General features: G+C 50.0%; 1 protein-coding gene across 2 annotated transcripts; it reads right to left on the minus strand.

Annotated features, from left to right (window-relative positions):
- Positions 1–1,130: 1,130 nt before the first annotated feature.
- Positions 1,131–18,687, minus strand: m1ap (meiosis 1 associated protein). 2 transcript variants are annotated; one of them, XM_035425192.1, is made up of 10 exons: positions 18,492–18,687; positions 14,172–14,463; positions 13,623–13,808; positions 12,299–12,473; positions 7,689–7,916; positions 5,873–6,032; positions 4,418–4,559; positions 3,052–3,279; positions 2,556–2,720; positions 1,131–2,155 (listed from the first exon to the last, which is right to left on the minus strand). In XM_035425192.1, exons 2-10 carry the CDS (start codon positions 14,412–14,414, stop codon positions 2,000–2,002), a joined length of 1,683 nt encoding a protein of 560 aa, XP_035281083.1. In that variant the 5' UTR covers positions 14,415–14,463; positions 18,492–18,687; the 3' UTR covers positions 1,131–1,999. The 2 variants fall into 2 exon arrangements, with proteins under 2 accessions (XP_035281083.1, XP_035281081.1); XM_035425190.1 differs by lacking the exon at positions 18,492–18,687 and having other exon boundaries at positions 14,172–14,497.
- Between the last annotated feature and the right edge of the window lie 1,379 nt (positions 18,688–20,066).

Genomic DNA, 20,066 nt, shown 5'->3' on the forward strand with positions numbered 1-20,066 from the left:
CCCAGATTGATCATTTATGTGTATGAATGCCACAGACAATATGATATTTCAGCTACAGGTCTGAAAACTGATGCCTGGATTCCAAACCGAAATGAGCTTTTGCACACAGCATAAAATATATACACATTTTATTTCATTTAAATAGTCGTAATTAAACTATTACAGCAGATTACAATCAAAAGGAAAAACATTAAACACACAAAGAGAAAAAAGAAAAATGTTTGCAGATGAGGTTTGCACTAATAAACAGGATAGATGAGCTGGTTTGCTATAATGAACAGGATAGATGAGGAGGATTGCTCTGATGAACAGAATAGATGAGGAGGTTTGCTCTAATGAACAGGCTGGATGAGGAGGTTTGCTCTGATGAACAGGATAGATGAGGAGGTTTGCTCTGATGAACAGGATAGATGAGGAGGTTTGCTCTGATGAACAGGATGGATGAGGAGGTTTACGTGTAACCCTTATTAGTGTCATCACCGAGGGAAGGTGCACACTGCCTCACTAGGACTAATGCTAATGGCGGGACTGTTGGTCCGCGCCAGGGCAGCATGCAAATTAATGTGCATTAGCATCGTGTGCTAGTGTGTGCATTAGCATCGTGTGCTAGTGTGTGCATTAGCATTGTGTGATAGTGTGTGCATTAGCATCGTGTGCTAGTGTGTGCATTAGCATCGTGTGCTAGTGTGTGCATTAGCATCGTGTGCTAGTGTGTGCATTAGCGTTGTGTTCTAGTGTGTGCATTAGCATCGTGTGCTAGTGTGTGCATTAGCACCTTGTACTATTGTGTGCATTAGCATCGTGTGCTAGTGTGTGCTTTAGCACCTTGTACTATTGTGTGCATTAGCATCGTGTGCTAGTGTGTGCTTTAGCACCTTGTACTATTGTGTGCATTAGCATCGTGTGCTAGTGTGTGCAGTAGCATCGTGTGCTAGTGTGTGCATTAGCATCGTGTGCTAGTGTGTGCTTTAGCACCTTGTACTATTGTGTGCATTAGCATCGTGTGCTAGTGTGTGCATTAGCATCGTGTGCCATTGCGTGCATTAGCATCGTGTGCTAGTGTGTGCTTTAGCACCTTGTGCCATTGCGTGCATTAGCATCGTGTGCTAGTGTGTGCTTTAGCACCTTGTGCCATTGCGTGCATTAGCATCGTGTGCTAGTGTGTGCATTAGCGTTGTGTTCTAGTGTGTGCATGTGAGCATTGTGTTCTAGGTTTTGATCAGAGAACTAGAAGCATAAATTAACACATTGTTAAGTCATTCTTTCCTGGTCTATTATCAGATGTTAAACACTGTTAAGTGAATGGGCTGATAAATACTGAAACTAGTGCTTTTTTCACATTTTTACAGCAGTCAGAGTTTCCTTCCTTTCTGCTTTAACAAGGGAATAATGCTGGCTGTTCCTTCCTCTATTCACACTCCCCCCTAATGCTGGCTGTTCCTTCCTCTGATCACACTCCTCCCTAATGCTGGCTGTTCCTTCCTCTGCTCACACTCCCCCTTAATGCTGGCTGTTCCTTCTGTTCACACTTCCTAATGCTGGCTGTTCCTTCTGTTCACACTTTTCCTGATGTTGGCTGTCACTTCCTCTGCTCACACACCCCCCTACAGCCTGTGGGATGTGGTGTTCAGGTGTACAGGCTGTGGGATGTGGTGTTTTGGGGTACAGCCTGTGGGATGTGGTGTTTTGGGGTACAGGCTGTGGGATGGAGTGTTTTGGGGTACAGGCTGTAGGATGTGGTGTTTTGGGGTACAGGCTGTGGGATGTGGTGTTTTGGGGTCAGACTGTGGGATGTGGGGTTATGGGGTACAGGTTGTGGGACGTGGGGTTTTGGGGTACAGGCTGTGAGGTACTATGTTTTGGGTTGCTGACTGGATTCCCTTACTACAGATCCTGGTCAGAGCAGAGGGGCGGGGTGCAGCAGGTCCTGGGCAGAGCAGAGGGACGGGGTGCAGCAGGTCCTGGGCAGAGCAGAGGGGTGGGGTGCAGCAGGTCATGGTCAGAGCAGAGGGGCAGGGTGCAGCAGGTCCTGGGCAGAGCAGAGGGACGGGGTGCAGCAGGTCATGGGCAGAGGTGGGATGGGTGGGCGAGCAGGGCGCTTTAGTGGGAGGGGAGCCACCGTTGCCCTTGCCCTGGCCTGGGACTGCCGACCATGCTGCAGTGCAGAGAGACACAGACTTACACACAGGCACAGAAACACAGAGACACAGACTTACACACACACAGGCACAGACTTACACACAGGCACAGAAACACAGAGACACAGACTTACACACACACAGGCACAGAAACAGAGAGACACAGACTCACACACACACAGGCATAGACTTACACAGGCGCAGAAACACAGAGACACAGACTTACACACACACAGGCACAGACACACACACAGACACAGACTTACACACATGCACAGACACACACACAGACACAGACTTACACACAGTCATGAATAATTACATGTTAAATGTAATATGGTAAATGACCATACAGGACTCCATTTTGGCTCCCAGTACATTGAAGCTGTGCTAGATCTGGTGTGTGTGGAGTCTGACCTGCGGTGTGGCAGTGCCCTCTGCTGGACAGTGTGTGTCTCTGCGCTGCTGTGTTCTGTAAGGGTATGGACTTCGGGCCTGCAGACTCCTCAGGTGTGGGTACAGATTAGTCCTCAGACACAGCGGGTTGAACACAGGGTCCTCCTCCAACTGAGCAAGGGAGCTCTGTGTCCCAGCACAGTTACAGCACAGTAAACACCCAGCACAGTTACAGCACAGTAAACACAGCACTGCTACAGCACAATTACAGCACAGTAAACATCCAGCACAGTTACAGCACAGTAAACACCCAGCAGTGTTACAGAACAGTTACAGCACAGTTAACACATTGCACTGCTACAGCACAATTACAGCACAGTAAACATCCAGCACAGTTACAGCACCGTAAACACAGCACTGCTACAGCACAGTAAACACAGTAAACTGTACAGTTGCCGTGTATAAAATTGTGTGCTGGGGCTTTGGGGAAGTGAGTGTGGGTGGGTGCAGTGTGCACCTGGATCCTGGTGAGGGCTCTGTGGGGCGGGTCTGCACTGGGGACGGACAAGGCGCAGGGCAGCAGGAGCTCGCGAGCAGCCACAGGCTTCAGCAGCAGCGAGAGGGAGGCCGAGGGCTGCAGCACTGCGTACGAACACAGAGCCCCGCCCACTGCGCCAGCCCCGCCCACACCTGCACCTCTGCTGCTCACCGAAGCACAGCGTGCCAGGAGGAACCAGCCCTGGCTCTGTGAAGGCACACACACACACGCACGCACACACGCACACACACACACGCACACACACGCACACACACACACAGAAGCACACACACACACACGTACGCGCACACACGCACCCACACACACACAGGCACACACACGCACGCACGTGCACACACACAGGCACACACACGCACGCACGTGCACACACACACACACGCACACAGTCAAACACACACACACACACACACACACATTATAAAGACTATCAGTACAATAATCAATTACTATTTATCAGTCCAAATATGCAAAATTGTAACAGCCTTTTTCTTCTAGGAGAGACAATTATACCCACAAAATTGCAAACACCAGGACTGTAACAATACGCAAGGGCACATAAGTGGCCCTAGGTCTCACCCCGAGGCTCACTCTGAGGCTGAAGGGACTCACCCTGAGGGTGGAGGGGACTCACCCTGAGGCTGGAGGGGACTCACCCTGAGGGTGGAGGGGACTCACCCTGAGGCTGAGGGGACTCACCCTGAGGCTGGAGGGGACTCACTCTGAGGCTGGGGGGACTCACTCTGAGGCTGAGGGGACTCACTCTGAGGCTGAGGGGACTCACCCTGAGGCTGGAGGGACTCACCCTGAGGCTGGAGGGGACTCACCCTGAGGGTGGAGGGGACTCACCCTGAGGCTGAAGGGACTCACCCTGAGGCTGGGGGGACTCACCCTGAGGCTGAGGGGACTCACCCTGAGGCTGGGGGGACTCACCCTGAGGGTGGAGGGGACTCACCCTGAGGCTGGAGGGGACTCACCCTGAGGCTGAGGGGACTCACTCTGAGGCTGAGGGGACTCACACTGAGGCTGAGGGGACTCACCCTGAGGCTGAGGGGACTCACCCTGAGGCTGGAGGGGACTCACCCTGAGGGTGGGGGGGACTCACCCTGAGGCTGGAGGGGACTCACCCTGAGGCTGAGGGGACTCACCCTGAGGGTGGAGGGGACTCATCCTGAGGCTGAGGGACTCAGGGACTCACCCTGAGGCTGGGGGGGACTCACCCTGAGGCTGAGGGTGACTCACCCTGAGGCTGGAGGGGACTCACCCTGAGGCTGAGGGGACTCACCCTGAGGCTGGGGGGACTCACTCTGAGGCTGAGGGGACTCACCCTGAGGGTGTGGCACAAGGCATGGAAAAGCTGGTGGTTTGCCTCCATCTCATCCCAGTCAAGCTGCCAGCAGTTTGTGGGTTTAATGATGAGGGGCAGGCCATAGAGCACTGACTCACACACACCATCTGCCCTCAGAGCTCTGAAACACACACATACTAACACAATCATATGCATCCTCACACACACCCAATCATATACATCCTCATATACACACACATACACCCAATCATATACATCCTCATACACACACACACACCCAATCATATACATCCTCATATACACACACACACCCAATCATATACATCCTCACACACACACACACACCCAATCATATACATCCTCATATACACACACACACCCAATCATATACATCCTCATATACACACACACACACAATCATATGCATCCTCATACACACACACACCAGTGGCGTAGCCTGAACTTCTGTACGGCTTGCATTTAGAGACCCACTCTGTACTAATCACACTGTAATTATGTGTGTCTGAGGAGAGGGGGAGGGGAGGGAAACAGTGCTTGTAGTCACATGACATGGAAGAGCACAAGTTCCCACATCGTTCTGTTTCTCTCTAAGTCACAGAGTAGGCCCAGGCTCAATTACATGCAAAACAAACACAAATCACACAGAGGGATGTTCAGCAGGACACAATGCAGGGCTGTGTGTGCGTGTGTGTGCATGCTGGTGTAATAAATTATGTTTTTAAAATTTTGTAGTTATATCACTGTATATATCTCATTGTTATCATTGTTGCTGTTCTTGTTAATAACTTAATTTATTTGAGTACTTTAAATTTGTTTGCAGGGTAATAGTGACCATCTTGAAAAGCTGACAGACTAGCTGTTTTGCACATAACGTTCCCAGTAGTGTTAGCTTGCTGTTAGCAAAATAATTATTTCGGTTGGAAAGTGCCATTTCAGAGAAAAATGTGTCCAGATAAAAACATCCAAGTTTTAAATGCCAGTTTAAATCACATTTTGTGACAGGGCCAGTTATGTGAAACTTCCATTCAATTTCTCCAAAATTCTTCATTGCAGGTTTTTGTGATATCGCTGATTTGAGTGTGGAATTTCAATTTTTTTGACATATTGATTTGTGTTTTGAACAGCAGGCCTTTGTGACATCACTGATGTGCATTTGGAACAGCAGGCCTTTGTGACATCACTGATGTGCATTTGGAACAGCAGGCCTTTGTGACATCACTGATGTGCATTTGGAACAGCAGGCCTTTGTGACATCACTGATGTGCGTTTGGACCAGCAGGCCTTTGTGACATCACTGATGTGCGTTTGGACCAGCAGGCCTTTGTGACATCACTGATGTGCGTTTGGACCAGCAGGCCTTTGTGACATCACTGATTTGTGCTCAGTTCCTGCAGGGTAGTGCTCCAAACAGCTGCAGCAGTGTAACACACAGGCAGCTGGTAGCGCCCTTACTTAATGATGGTGAGTCGATGCGGCGGAGTGCTCTGATTGGTTGGGCCCTTGGTGGGGGGGTGAAAATCGCAGACAGTCTCAGTGTTGGGCCCAAGGTCTGGCGTGGAGGCAAAAAGGGCAGGGCTGAGCAGCCTCTCTTGTACGTCACACTTCAGGCAGACTGCAGGGGGCAGCACATACACATGATTAAACAGAGCACAGCCCAGACCCAGCACACTTCTGTCCCCACCAACCTGACCTACTAAACAATCCTGATCTTACCAAGAGTCATACATACCATACTCTGTTAAGACCAGCAACTAACTGGTACATTTATTTATTTATTTATTTTTTGATGGAATAAATTTGGCATCCAATGTGTGGCTGTGCATCTCCACTTCCCACCCCAATTTGGAACGGCCAATCGTCTGCAACCGCAGCTATGCCCATGCTGCGACCCCCACTGCCGATCAGGGAGAGTGCAGACGTCCTCCTCCAGAACACGTGGTGTCACCTGCTGCTTCTTTTCACACCGCAGACCGCAGCTCAGCTCTCACGGAGCACAGTCAGAGGACCACCTTTCGCCCGCAGAGGTCGCTAGATAACGATGAAGGCAGATCCCTAAATGACTCAACCCTCCCACACCTTGGGCAGCACTCGCCCTGGAGCTACGGGCCAGTCGGCACCCGAGGCCCTGGGACTCATCCATTCAGCACAGCGTGGTGAGACACCCAGCAGTGCCCCCAGCTGGCACACGGTTTAAAAGCAGAGGAACAGCCCTCCTGATACAGGTCTGAATGTCTCTGAGTGAGCCTGAGGAAATAAGCCTGAGGGCTAATCATGCTCATCTGAGTCTGATCTCACCAGCCCCCCTGAGGCGTGTGTGTGCATATCAGCAGCTGCACAGGGTGTGTGTGTGTGTGTGGAACAGCAGCAGCTGTACAGGGTGTGTGTGTGTGTGTGTGCGTGTGTGTGTATGTGTGTGTGTATGTGAGGCACATCAGCAGATGTACAGGGTGTGTGTGTGTGTGTGTGTGGAACAGCAGCAGCTGTACAGGGTGTGTGTGTGTGTGGAACAGCAGCAGATGTACAGGGTGTGTGTGTGTGTGTGGAACAGCAGCAGCTGTACAGGGTGTGTGTGTGTGTGTGTGTGTGTGTGTGTGTGTGTGTGTGTGTGTGTAGGTGTGTGTGTGTGTGTGGAACAGCAGCAGCTGTACAGGGTGTGTGTGTGTGTGGAACAGCAGCAGCTGTACAGGGTGTGTGTGTGTGTGTGGAACAGCAGCAGCTGTACAGGGTGTGTGTGTGTGTGTGTGTGAAACAGCAGCAGATGTACAGGGTGTGTGTGTGTGTGTGGAACAGCAGCAGATGTACAGGGTGTGTGTGTGTGCGTGTGAAACAGCAGCAGATGTACAGGGTGTGTGTGTGTGTGAAACAACAGCAGCTGTACAGGGTGTGTGTGTGTGTGAAACAGCAGCAGCTGTACAGGGTGTGTGTGTGTGAAACAGCAGCAGCTGCACAGGGTGTGTGTGTGTGAAACAGCAGCAGCTGCACAGGGTGTGTGTGTGTGTGGAACAGCAGCAGATGTACAGGGTGTGTGTGTGTGTGTGTGTGAAACAGCAGCAGCTGTACAGGGTGTGTGTGCGTGTGGAACAGCAGCAGCTGTACAGGGTGTGTGTGTGTGTGTGAAACAGCAGCAGCTGTACAGGGTGTGTGTGTGTGTGTGGAACAGCAGCAGATGTACAGGGTGTGTGTGTGTGTGTGTGGAACAGCAGCAGCTGTACAGGGTGTGTGTGTGTGGAACAGCAGCAGCTGCACAGGGTGTGTGTGTGTGAGGCACCTGAGCTCGCATCGTGAGCAGGACTGGCCGAGGGGGTGTGTCCGGGGGCGGGGCTGGGGGTGTGTCTGGGGGCGGAGCCAGGTCCCTGCAGCGAGGGAGGCAGCAGGAGATGAAGGTGCTCCCTGTCTCCGCCCAAGTCATGCAGCCAGCCCTTAAAGACGGTCTCCAGGGCAACGGTATCATTCTCCACCTGCAGAAGCTCCACCTCCGTGCCCAGCACCAGGCTGTCTGCAGAGCAGGGTGGGGCGGGGCGGGGCGGGGCGGGGTGAAGACAAAGGGTCCGAGCCCAAAATGTCAACTTATATTTCATCATCCCCTCCTCTGTCATCCCTCAAACCTCCCCACCCCCCACTCCTCACACCCTGCCCCCCTGCCCCACTGCATTCAATTCAAATCACTGTATTATTCCACAGGTAACTCAGGATCTCACAAATAAACAGGGTTTCGTCATGTTCAGCAGGCAGACCATTATGCTCCACATGTCCACCTGTTGCCACCAGGGGGTGCAAGAACACAGGCTTTCAGCTCCTCAGTGCAGCGGAAAATGGGGCCTTTTGGGGGAAACTCAGGCACCTGTTTGGGCAGGTAATCTCCGACTGACAGGTTTTCATTTAGAACAGGCTCCTGGAACAGCTGGGTGAGTGTTCATAAGTGTCTGCACCAGTCTGTCTCTCATCAAAGTCACATTTTATGGCATGTTTTACAAAAACACAAAATCAAAACCACCACTGTATTTGCTGACAGCACTTTCAGTAGAAAATGGTTTTCCAGTGAGGTCTTCCAAGCAAACACTAAACAGTCCCCATCCAAATGCTAAGCAGTCACAACCCCATCCAAATGCTAACCAGTCACAACCCCATCCAAATGCTAATCAGTCAAAAGCCCTTTTCTCCCTTAGAAGGGAGATTGCCACCACTCCCAGCCATTATGGCTCAAACAGCGTCAGCAGAATCGCTGTCTGTTGAGCTCGCTGCATGAATCATTAATGTGTTTCAGTAGAACCGGGGGGGATCTTAATGGCGGGGAAAGGGACTAGTTCAATTTTTCACCCTCACGATACCAAGGAGAGGGGGAAAAAACAGGAGAAATCAATCACAAAGAGAGTAACGCCGAGCCAATCAGTGTGTGGGGAAATGGAAGGGAAAGGAATGCTGGGACAGCAGGACTCCATAAGAGCAGATTTCCAATAATCATGGCGGGGGGATAGGTCTGCATCGCAGTGCGTCATGGCAGGGGGATAGGTATGTATCACAGGGGGATAGGTCTGCATCACAGGGAGATAGGTATGTATCGCAGTGTGTCATGGCAGGGGGGTAGGTCTGTATCACAGAGGGATAGGTGTGATTAGATGTGATTCCAGTGCTAGTTTGTACTTGGTAGGATTCTCGCTTACTGAACAGCTTACTCTACAGGGTTGGAGTCCTGATCGATGTGGTCACTTCTGGCACTACGATCCTTACTTCACTCTAGTGTTTCTTTTGCACCTCTACATCATGAACCAATGCACTTGTTGTACGTCGCTCTGGATAAGAGCGTCTGCTAAATGCCTGTAATGTAATGTAATGTAATGGATAGGTCTGTATCGCAGTGTGTCATGGCAGGGGGATAGGTCTGTATCGCAGTGCGTCATGGCAGGGGGATAGGTCTGCATCGCAGTGCGTCATGGCAGGGGTATAGGCCTGCATCGCAGGGGGATAGGTCTGTATCGCAGTGTGTCATGGCAGGGGGATAGGTCTGTATCGCAGGGGGATAGGTCTGTATCGCATTGCGTCATGGCAGGGAGATAGGTCTGTATCGCGATGTCATGGCAGGGGGACAGATCTGTATCGCAGTGTGTCATGGCAGGGGGATAGGTCTGTATCGCAGTGTGTCATGGCAGGGGGACAGGTCTGTATCACAGGGGGATAGGTCTATCGCAGGGGGATAGGTCTGTATCGCAGTGCATCATGGCAGGGGGACAGGTCTGTATCACAGGGGGATAGGTCTGTATCGCAGTGTGTCATGGCAGGGGGATAGGTCTGTATCACAGTGTGTCATGGCAGGGGGACAGGTCTGTATCACAGAGGGATAGGTCTGTATCGCAGTGTGCCATGGCAGGGGGATAGGTCTATATCGCAGTGTGTCATGGCAGGGGGATAGGTCTGTATCACAGGGGGATAGGTCTGTATCGCAGTGTGCCATGGCAGGGGGATAGGTCTGTATCGCAGTGTGTCATGGCAGGGGGATAGGTCTATATCGCAGTGTGTCATGGCAGGGGGATAGGTCTGTATCGTAGGTTCTGGGAGTGCTGCACGGCACCCTGTGACTGAGAGACCTGCCTGTGGTTGAGCTGACCTCAGCATCCCACACAAACCAGGTCCACGTGAGTCGCCGGGGGAGACGATCAGCCTAATTTGGACAGCTGCTGCAGATCACAAGCCTGACCCCCCCCCCCCCCCCCCGATTCTGTGCACTGTGCACACACTGAGAGCGCAGAGGAGAGGGCTTTCATCATCCATTAATCCATTACCCCTTTATCATCATCTATTAATCCATTACCCCTTTATCATCATCTATTAATCCATTACCCCTTTATCATCATCCATTAATCCATTACCCCTTTATCATCATCTATTAATCCATTACCCCTTTATCATCATCCATTACCCCATTTATGTTCCTTCTGATTATTCTAATCCACTTTCTGCCCTTCTTTCCTCTCTCCCCTCCCATGTGGACCCGTGTGATCATGTTCTACTCCTGGACATGGCTTCAGAATGGAGCCATAAAGGCCCTTATCTTTCCCCCTGTGGGTCTGAGGAAATACGTCCTGCTTTACATCATCAAACCATCGAACGCATCGATTAGCAATCAGTCTGATAATGAAATTTTTTCATTTAGGACGGCCATATTATACCTTCTCATGTAACCCCAATGGACTGACTCTGCTTAAGAATATGGAGAGCACATTATCATGCACACACACACACACTCCATCTCTCTCTCACACACACACTCTCTCTCACACACAGACACAAACACACTCTCTCTCACACACAGAAACAAACACTCTCTCTCTCACACACACACACACACACCCTCTCTCTCACACACACACACTCCATCTCTCTCTCTCTCTCTCTCTCACACACACACACTCTCTCTCACACACAGACACACACACCCTCTCTCTCTCACACACACAGACACACACGCACACACACACCCACCCTCTCTCTCACACACACGCACAGACACACACATGCACACACATACACACGCACTGAGTGTGTTTCCCAGTAGGGGGAAACAGGATGTGAGATTGGGTGGTACCCAGGCACGCAGTCCTGGGGAAGGGGTGTGTGGGACAGAGACTGACTGCTCTCCAGTGATGGTCATCTTTAGTCTTGTGGAGTAACAGCTCAGCCCAGCACTGAGATTTCTGCTTCATCATTTACACACGCAAGCTGTGAATACGGGCTCTCTGGCGTAGTTAGGGTTCTGGGGGTCCAAGTCTGGGTGCGCAGGGACCAATGTGTGCGGCCTGGCCTGCCTGGAAAACACCGCAGCGCCATTTTTTTTTATCAGAAAAGTTTATAAGAAGAACAGGAATACATGTACACTCCTGATTCAAAATTCTTAAATGGGAAGATCGCCCAGCTCCTAACCCTGTGCTTTGCAAAAAAAAGAAATAAAAAATGTTATGAACACATTCAGCTTGGCTGAGCCAAGAACACATCTGGATTAATTCACATTCTGAGATGAAACATCTGACCTGCTGTCACCACTAACTCTCCGCTCTCCCTCCAGCCAGTAAAAACACAGATACAACATAATTACATAGAAACTGCAGAGCAACAGGCTGTCAGGTGTTTTCTGAGTTTACTAAATATGGTCCAGTCAACAACCAGCTCAGTTTACACCATGTAGCCCAATCAGCTCAGGGCTTACTAAATATGGCAATTCGCGTTCAACACTGATCTCTCCATCTTTACTCCTCTCTTCTCTAAATTAGGGCTGTGCTCTCTCCATCTTTCCTCCTCTCTTCTCTAAATTAGGGCTGTGCTCTCTCCATCTTTACTGTATTCATCTCTTCTCTAAATTAGGGCTGTGCTCTCTCCATCTTTCCTCCTCTCTTCTCTAAATTAGGGCTGTGCTCTCTCCATCTTTACTGTGTTCCTCTCTTCTCTAAATTAGGGCTGTGCTCTCTCCATCTTTACTGTATTCCTCTCTTCTCTAAATTAGGGCTGTGCTCTCTCCATCTTTACTCCTCTCTTCTCTAAATTAGGGCTGTGCTCTCTCCATCTTTACTCCTCTCTTCTCTAAATTAGGGCTGTGCTCTCTCCATCTTTACTCCTCTCTTCTCTAAATTAGGGCTGTGCTCTCTCCATCTTTACTCCTCTCTTCTCTAAATTTACAGTAATTCACTCAGAGCGGCATGAGCAGCTGCATTAGACTCTAAATCACGCTCACTCCACATCGGCAGCTCATCCGCACCTGCTGTAAGGCCCACTCGGCTGAACATAAGCAGGTAGCTGCAGGAGCAGCCAGAGCCCAGAGAGAAGCACCCAATCACGCTGTGGATGAGGCCTGATCTCAGGGCCTACAGCCGCCTCAGCGTCGCCCCCTACCTTCAGGGTCCAGGCCTGCCGGGAGGGGGGTTTCGGGGCTGTTGCTGGGGGCGTCGTTGTCCCTGGCGATGCATATCACCACCAGACGCCGCAGGCTCACCAGGTCTGTGTCTTTAAGCCCCGCCTCCAGCTGCCTCACCACGCCCCCCGCCGGCCGGCTCGTCAGGACCGTCACCTGAAGTACAGGATATGACATCACAGGTACAGGAAATCACACCCCCTTTGAGTCTACCATAGTACCTCAGCCCCCGCTGCCGCCCCCCCTCCTGTCAGGGATGTGTACCTGTTTCCCCATGCCCCCACCCAACCCCATCTCTCTCGATGTATTTTGCTGTTCTGTACTGTGGCATTATATCATTTACCTGAATAAAGTTTAACCACTGAGCGAGCTAACTAACTAAACGAGTGTAACATCTCAGAGTCAGGTGTGTGTACTCGCATCACAGCCAAGATGTTAATCTCACGGGCAGTCCTATCAGTCAGTCAGACTGTTACACTCAGCTTTCTGATCCCTCCTGATGACACACAGAGTCTGATGTTGTGATGTCAGATGAGATGCAGAGGGGCAGCAGAATCGCATTAAGGCCCAGAGAGTGAGATGATGATGAGGATGATGAGGATGTGAGTGATCTGATTGTGCTGTAATTGCCGTCTGTGCTCTTCCTGGCAGAGCAGTGTCCGCAGAGCAGGACGAGCTGAAAGGGCGTCTGTTCAGCGTCAGGGAGCTGGCCCTGCCGGAAACAGGCCTGTCCTCTCCCTGGAAAAAGGCTGCAGGCAGCAGCGTCCATATAGCCAAGGGCACGCATACACACACTCACTCAAACATACACACACACACACACACACACACTCACTCAAACGCACACACACACACACTCACTCAAACGCACACACACACACACACACTCACTCAAACACACACACACACACACACACTCACTCAAACACACACACACACACTCAAACAGACACACACACACTCACTCAAACAGACACACACACACACACACTCACTCAAACACACACACACACACACGCTCTCTCACACTCTCACACACACTCTCACACACACACACACGCTCTCTCACACTCTCACACACGCTCTCACACACACACACACACACACGCACACACTCTCTCACACACACACCCACACACGCATACGCTCTGTGTGTGTGTGTGTGTGTGTTTGAGCGTGTGTGTGTGTGTGAGAGTGTGTGAGAGTGTGTGCGTGTGTGGGTGTGTGTGAGAGATATCTGAGAGACCTGGGAGTGTCAGGGCCACTGAAACCACCCTGAATGTGTCACATGATGTGTGAGCTGACCTCAGCAGAGCTGCTGCTGATTGGTCCTCTCACGGTCACGTGACGCAGGTACTGCTTGAACTGAAGCAGGCTGTCCTGCACAGCCTCTTGGAGCAGGCTGTCCCGTGCCCCAACGCACCCCTCTCTGGGTGCGGAGCGCAACTCCTCCACACAGGATCGCAGCCGCTGGACATTACCCTTCACCTGCTGCGGGGGGGAGAGGGGAGAGAGAGGGAGAGGAGAGAGGAGGGGGGAGAGGAGGGGGGGAGAGGAGAGAGGGGTAATAGACTGACTCCTCACTCCTACAGTCTCTATTGTTTTTCAGTACTTCAGTAATAAAGACCCATGAAAGGTGTTTATAGTGAGACACAGTCAGTGAATCACTCACACACTCACACAAAAACACACACTCACGCACACTCACACACACACAAAAACACACACGCGCACAGACACACACACTCACACACACTCATACACACACACTCACACACTCACACACACACACGTGCGCAGACACACCCACACTCACACACACACACACACACACATGTGTGCGTGCAGGCTCACCGCCAGCGGCAGCAGGCACTCAGTGTGGCTGCTCACGGCGTACAGGCTGAGCAGGGGCAGGCGGCAGGGCCCATCCAGGCTGCTGGCCAGCGTCAGGAAGCCGTCCAGTGCCTCGCACACGCTGTGGCAGACCTCCCTCCACCAGGGCGGCGCTGTGTCCACCACCAAGACGCGTGGCGGCTGCCGGGAGAAGGAGGAGGAGCAAGCGGCCGCCACTCCCCGCGGTTTGTTCCGGAAGCTCATTGTTCAGGAGTGGGAGGGGCCTCAGCACCTCGGGAATAAACCTGCACAGCTGCACAGATCCCAACAATCGATATAGCGACTTCGCAGATACCAAAGACACTCTATGCAATTGCAAATAGAAGCCAAATTAACAGTCTTAAATTAGAATGGCAGGTATGCCATACCGCCAAGTTCCGCCCTGGCGGGACAGCATGCCCCGTACTTATACAGCATCGAGAGTTTGGTACTTTTCAGGGTTCCCTACCGCAACAACCACAATGACCACAGACTCATCATTCATCAGATGCTGTACAAAAGATATCCCAGGATATTAAAACAGAGATTGGCTGTGGAAGTGTGAGTAATCACACAAAAAGAAAGAGAGGTAAGAAAAGAGAAGAGAAGGCCTTGACTGCCGGTCAGCTGTACCTATGTAAGAGCAGGCTGGACACAGAATGCCACATCACCTCTGAGTCTTACTCAGGTATGGCAAGGGAAAACCACCCCTGAGTCTTACTCAGGTACAGCATGGGAAAACCACCCCTGAGTCTTACTCAGGTACAGCATGGGAAAACCCCTTCAGCACAGTGCAGGGCTGTAATCACAGGCTAGCGCTGCAAACGGGAAACTCCGCGGAAACCTGAATCTGCCGCACTCACTCATTACACACCTGCGTTAGAAGCACCGGCCATGTGGACGGTATCCACAATAGAGAGGATCAAAGGATGATGATAGGACAAGTGAGATGGAGACGATCAGTCATCTGACTGACAGGGTGAGGGGAAGTCCCCTACCCTCTCATTTCACTGCCATAAAAGGCTTCAACACCAGTGAGAATGGGCGACAAGCCTACTAGGATACCATCACTCACAATGTCCATTCTGAATCAACAAGCTCTCCCACACAACAGAACCTGAACCACAGAGAGCACTCTTTACACTGAAACCTGAATAACACACCACACTACACACCACTGAGACCTGAATAACATACTACACTACACACCACTGAGACCTGAATAACATACTACACTACACACCACTGAGACCTGAATAACATACTACACTACACATTACACTACGCACCACTGAAACCTGAATAACACACTACACTACACACCACTGAGACATGAATAACACACTACACTACACACCACTGAGACCTGAATAACATACTACACTACACACCACTGAGACCTGAATAACATACTACACTACACACCACTGAGACCTGAATAACATACTACACTACACATTACACTACGCACCACTGAAACCTGAATAACACACTACACTACACACCACTGAGACATGAATAACATACTACACTACACACCACTGAGACCTGAATAACATACTACACTACACACCACTGAGACCTGAATAACATACTACACTACACATTACACTACGCACCACTGAAACCTGAATAACACACTACACTACACACCACTGAGACATGAATAACACACTACACTACACACCACTGAGACCTGAATAACATACTACACTACACATTACACTACGCACCACTGAAACCTGAATAACACACTACACTACACACCACTGAGACCTGAATAACATACTACACTACACATTACACTACGCACCACTGAAACCTGAATAACACACTGCACACCACTGAGACATGAATAACACACTACACTACACACCACTGAGACCTGAATAACACACCACACTACACACCACTGAGACCTGAATAACATACTACACTACACACCACTGAGACCTGAATAACATACTACACTACACACCACTGAGACCTGAATAACATACTAAAACTACACAATACTGAGACCCGAATAACATATTAAAACTACACCCCACTCAGTCCTGAACCACACAATGCATGAAATGCTCACACGCGAAAAGGGAACTTTCCACTGAACCCCGGGCTGTTTTGCACAGTTAAAACAAAGGCAGACTTTGTGACGCTTGTTCTCGTTAGGGGGGGAAAAGGAGGGCAGACGACGCTCAGATAAGCCTTTGCCTTCTGCCATGTTCTGTATCTGCGCGGTTATCAATGGCTGCCCCTGACAACGGCACTCTGTCCGTACGCCTGTGCCGCGCCAGGCCCTGCCGGAGGCCGTTCCTTTGCGTTCGGCGTCGGGGACAAAGCCGCATTGTGTCAGCGGCCCCGGAGAACAGCCTCGCGTTTCAGTGCCCTTTCTCCGTCCGTCAGCCATTTCTGATCTTCCTCAAATGAGCTGTGCCATCAAAGCTGCGAGATGAAACGGACGGAAACCTCATTCTAATTTTACACCGCTGCTACCCTCCTCCAAACCCCACAGATTTTTCTCTTAACAATTTTCTTACTCCACATCATCCACACAATGGACAATAGTTATGATCGCTGGAGACTCTGAGGCATCTATATTTACATGTTTTTGCGCCTCAGACCGCTTGATTAAGACTCGAAACCTTTCTCATATAAAGTCTCAAAACTTAAAACCTTGAAGACATGGACAGAATCCTCAGGGCCTTTTTCTGCTCACCCTCTGGGAAAAGGGATTCTGCCTGGGAATACTGAGGAAAGGCTGGTGTGTGAAAATGGACGTTCTGCCCCACGTTCTCAGCCATTGGACGAAGCCTGCTTTCGCTTTGCTCGCTTTGACAGGGGGAGTCTCGGGGGAAACAGCGGCTTTTAGTTTATCTATATTTCCATGAATATTAAAGTCCAGGCTTTCAGCTCCCGCTTTCTTCATCCTGCAATTAAATCTCTTTTGACAGAAACACTTAACGGGTTATGTGAACGCTAAAGAACATTCCAGAGCAATTTACAACCCGCAGCATGATCAAATATGCTCCATTCTTCAAGCCCATGATGCTTCCTTTATCAGAACAGTGATTCACACAACAGCAGTAGCCCTATAAGAGACAAGCAGAGCACTGTTTTCTCACTTTGTCCTGAAATGGCCATCCTTTAGATAGCATGGTCCTAATGGACAGCAATCCACCCAGGCCACCCAGCAACTTAAAATACAAATTACAAATGGACAGTCCCTCTGTCTGGCACTAGATTGGACCTGATTCTGTTTCTAGTAGATTTCTTCCTAGATATTCCACGGCAGTAGCTGCCAAAATATCTCAACCCATTTCATACTTACTGTGATCCACCCCTTAATTAAAATACAGCCCAGTTATGCTGTATCAGCAAAATAACTAACTGTACATAAGAAACTTCATATAGACATTCACACCAGTCAAATTAAAATTAGTACTGCACAAGATTCAGTGTGCATGCAGTTGCTGTTATGTCATGATCATAAGCTCTGGGACTACAGTGAATGCGGGTACATGCTGGTCTGCACTGTCCCATTGTGATCCAAGATAAGAACAGCAACAGGACAACCATGAGCCTTTCAGCCTTTTCATACAGTACTTTCAACTTAGGTGTCGGTAAATGTGGAAACTCTTGTGGGAAATGTCAATGATACTACAACTAACCTAGTAAATTACACTGTATAACCATAAAGTATAATCATAGAAAACAATAAGTTAGTTCTGAATAATGCTGAAAAGGAAAAATAGATAATTGTGCTTTCTTTGTTACTAGGCTGTTGAAAGAAAAGAGTTGGCAATTCAGCAGTAGGCCTAGTGATCTTTGCAAAACGGAGGGCATTAGCTTCATTCGGTCTATGGTTGCTACGTCATTTGCATAGTTGACATAATACGTCACTCAGGCCTGATAATTCTGGGGTTCAAGCCGTGAGAACGGTTGTGCTATATTTTGTTAGTCAGGACGGAAAACCCGATGTGTTCGTGTGGCAAAATTACACATCAGCGTGAGTTTGCTAACCAGCTAGCGAACGGTAGTTAACATTTGGTCGTTTGTAATCGGACGGTTATGTTCTTGATTCGCTCCTCTCATGAATCAGTCGCAAACGACGGCCAAACAAATTACTGCCAGTGTCACCTTGGTTCATAAAACTATGGAGGAAGAATACAGGTTCGTCTGAGAAAACAAGGTAAAGAGATATACGAAAGCAACACCCATGTGCCATAGTTTTAGAAAACCTACCCCTGTTGCGGTCTGAAATTATGTGGCACTCAATATAGTGAGCTAATTGATATCTACCTGACGTTAAGTGATAAGTTAACAGTAGCCTAGCTCAGCCTGGTGTCCTTCGTCTGTTCTCTGACGATTGTGCTCCACCGACGTTGTTTCTAGTTTGCTTTAGACTAAACGTACACGGTTCTGAATCTTGTCCTGTTTATAAATTAGCTCCAATATGGATTTTACCATTCGTATTTGTCAGCAAAAGCGGTGTGTTTCCAGCACAAACGGCTGTTGTTGGCTAACGTTGGAAGGTAACGCGATTATTTCCCGCTCCCAGTTACTGCCCAAGGCAGGTGCGCGTGAAATGGCACGAGCGATGAGGCCGTCCCTGCAGTGTTGCACTTAATGTCCACGCCAGCACATTTCATGTTTTTAGACAGCAACCTAAATGTAAGTTAGAGTTTTCGCTACACCAAATAGATCAGGTGGCTGCTAGGTCTTCACATGACTCGCTTTAATCCGTAACCGAACGTTTTGCTGAAATCATGATTCTGCAGTGCCATATCTCCAAATCTTGACAAGGCCCCTGGGCTGCTCAGGATGTACCGTCGCTGTATCTGTCCTTAAATGGGTAGTACTAGCAGTCCTGTGTTTTTATCTTCTTTTTTCTGTTTATGTAAGTCTTTTCAGGGTGTAGGTAAATTAATATTGGGACAAGTTTATGTTTTGTTGAAGGATATTTATGGAAATAAAAGTGGAATGTCTGGATTTTCTGGTCCTGGTGGTTTGAGGGATGTTGTCACCGGAGTGCTTTGCGCTGGTGAAGTCTTCAGGTAAAGGAATCTTCAGAGACAGAGAAATCTTGGGGGAAAATCCCAGCAGTTCATATTTCACATAAATGTCAGCGATTAAGCCGGTCGGCGTTGCGGCTTCTAAGAGGCTTATGAAGCGGCTCTGTTGTGAAATTAGACCTGACACACTTTGAGGCGGCGTGTCAGCAGAGCTGCAGGGTTGATGTGGAACATGGAGGTCTGTTCCTGAGAGATAAGAGCAGACGGTGAGTGGGCACACTCGGATTTTACCGCCATCCCCGCCAGCGTCCTCATTGGCTGAGTCCAAGCCCCTAAATCTGTAGGCCCAGGGATGTGCAAGTAATCTCCAGTGCGAGGAATAATATGCATTTGAGCTCCTGACACTTCTCTTCTGTCTGAGTGTATGTGTATGTGCAGTGTGTGTGTCTGCGAGTGAGTGTGTGTGTGTGTGTGTGTGCACGGGCGTGCATGCGTGTGAGTGAGTGAGTGAATGTGTGAGTGAGTGCGAGCGAGTGTGTGTTAGTGTGTGTGGTACATGGTGGTGCCAGGCATGCTGTATAGGGGCGGGGGGGCATGGGGATATCTCTGAGTGCCTCATGACCTTCTGTACATGGAGCCTGTCTCCTGCATGCAAAGCAGGACCTGTAACTGCAGTAATGATCTCACACACACGCACACACACACACACACACAGTCGTCCCTGTAGTAGGCCGTCTGGTCGCCCGCTCGTCAGAGCCGGTGTTGGCGCGGCGTTGGCGCGGTGTTGGCGGAGGTGTGAATCCCTGGCGGAGCAGCAGTGGCCGGGGCATTCGCACCTCCCCGCCCGGCTCCTGTGGAACAG

Source organism: Anguilla anguilla, chromosome 7 (genome assembly GCF_013347855.1).
Source record: "Anguilla anguilla isolate fAngAng1 chromosome 7, fAngAng1.pri, whole genome shotgun sequence".
Lineage (NCBI taxonomy): Eukaryota > Metazoa > Chordata > Actinopteri > Anguilliformes > Anguillidae > Anguilla > Anguilla anguilla.

Coding starts and splice junctions, on each gene's coding strand:
- m1ap (XM_035425192.1), bottom strand. CDS start 14,414: ATGAGCTTCCGGAACAAACCGCGGGGAGTGGCGGCCGCTTGCTCCTCC. Junction 12,474..13,622: donor TCAGCAGCAGCTCTGCTGAG/GTCAGCTCACAC, acceptor CCTGTACTTCAG/GTGACGGTCCTGACGAGCCG. Junction 3,280..4,417: donor CCTTGTGCCACACCCTCAGG/GTGAGTCCCCTC, acceptor GTGCCTTCACAG/AGCCAGGGCTGGTTCCTCCT.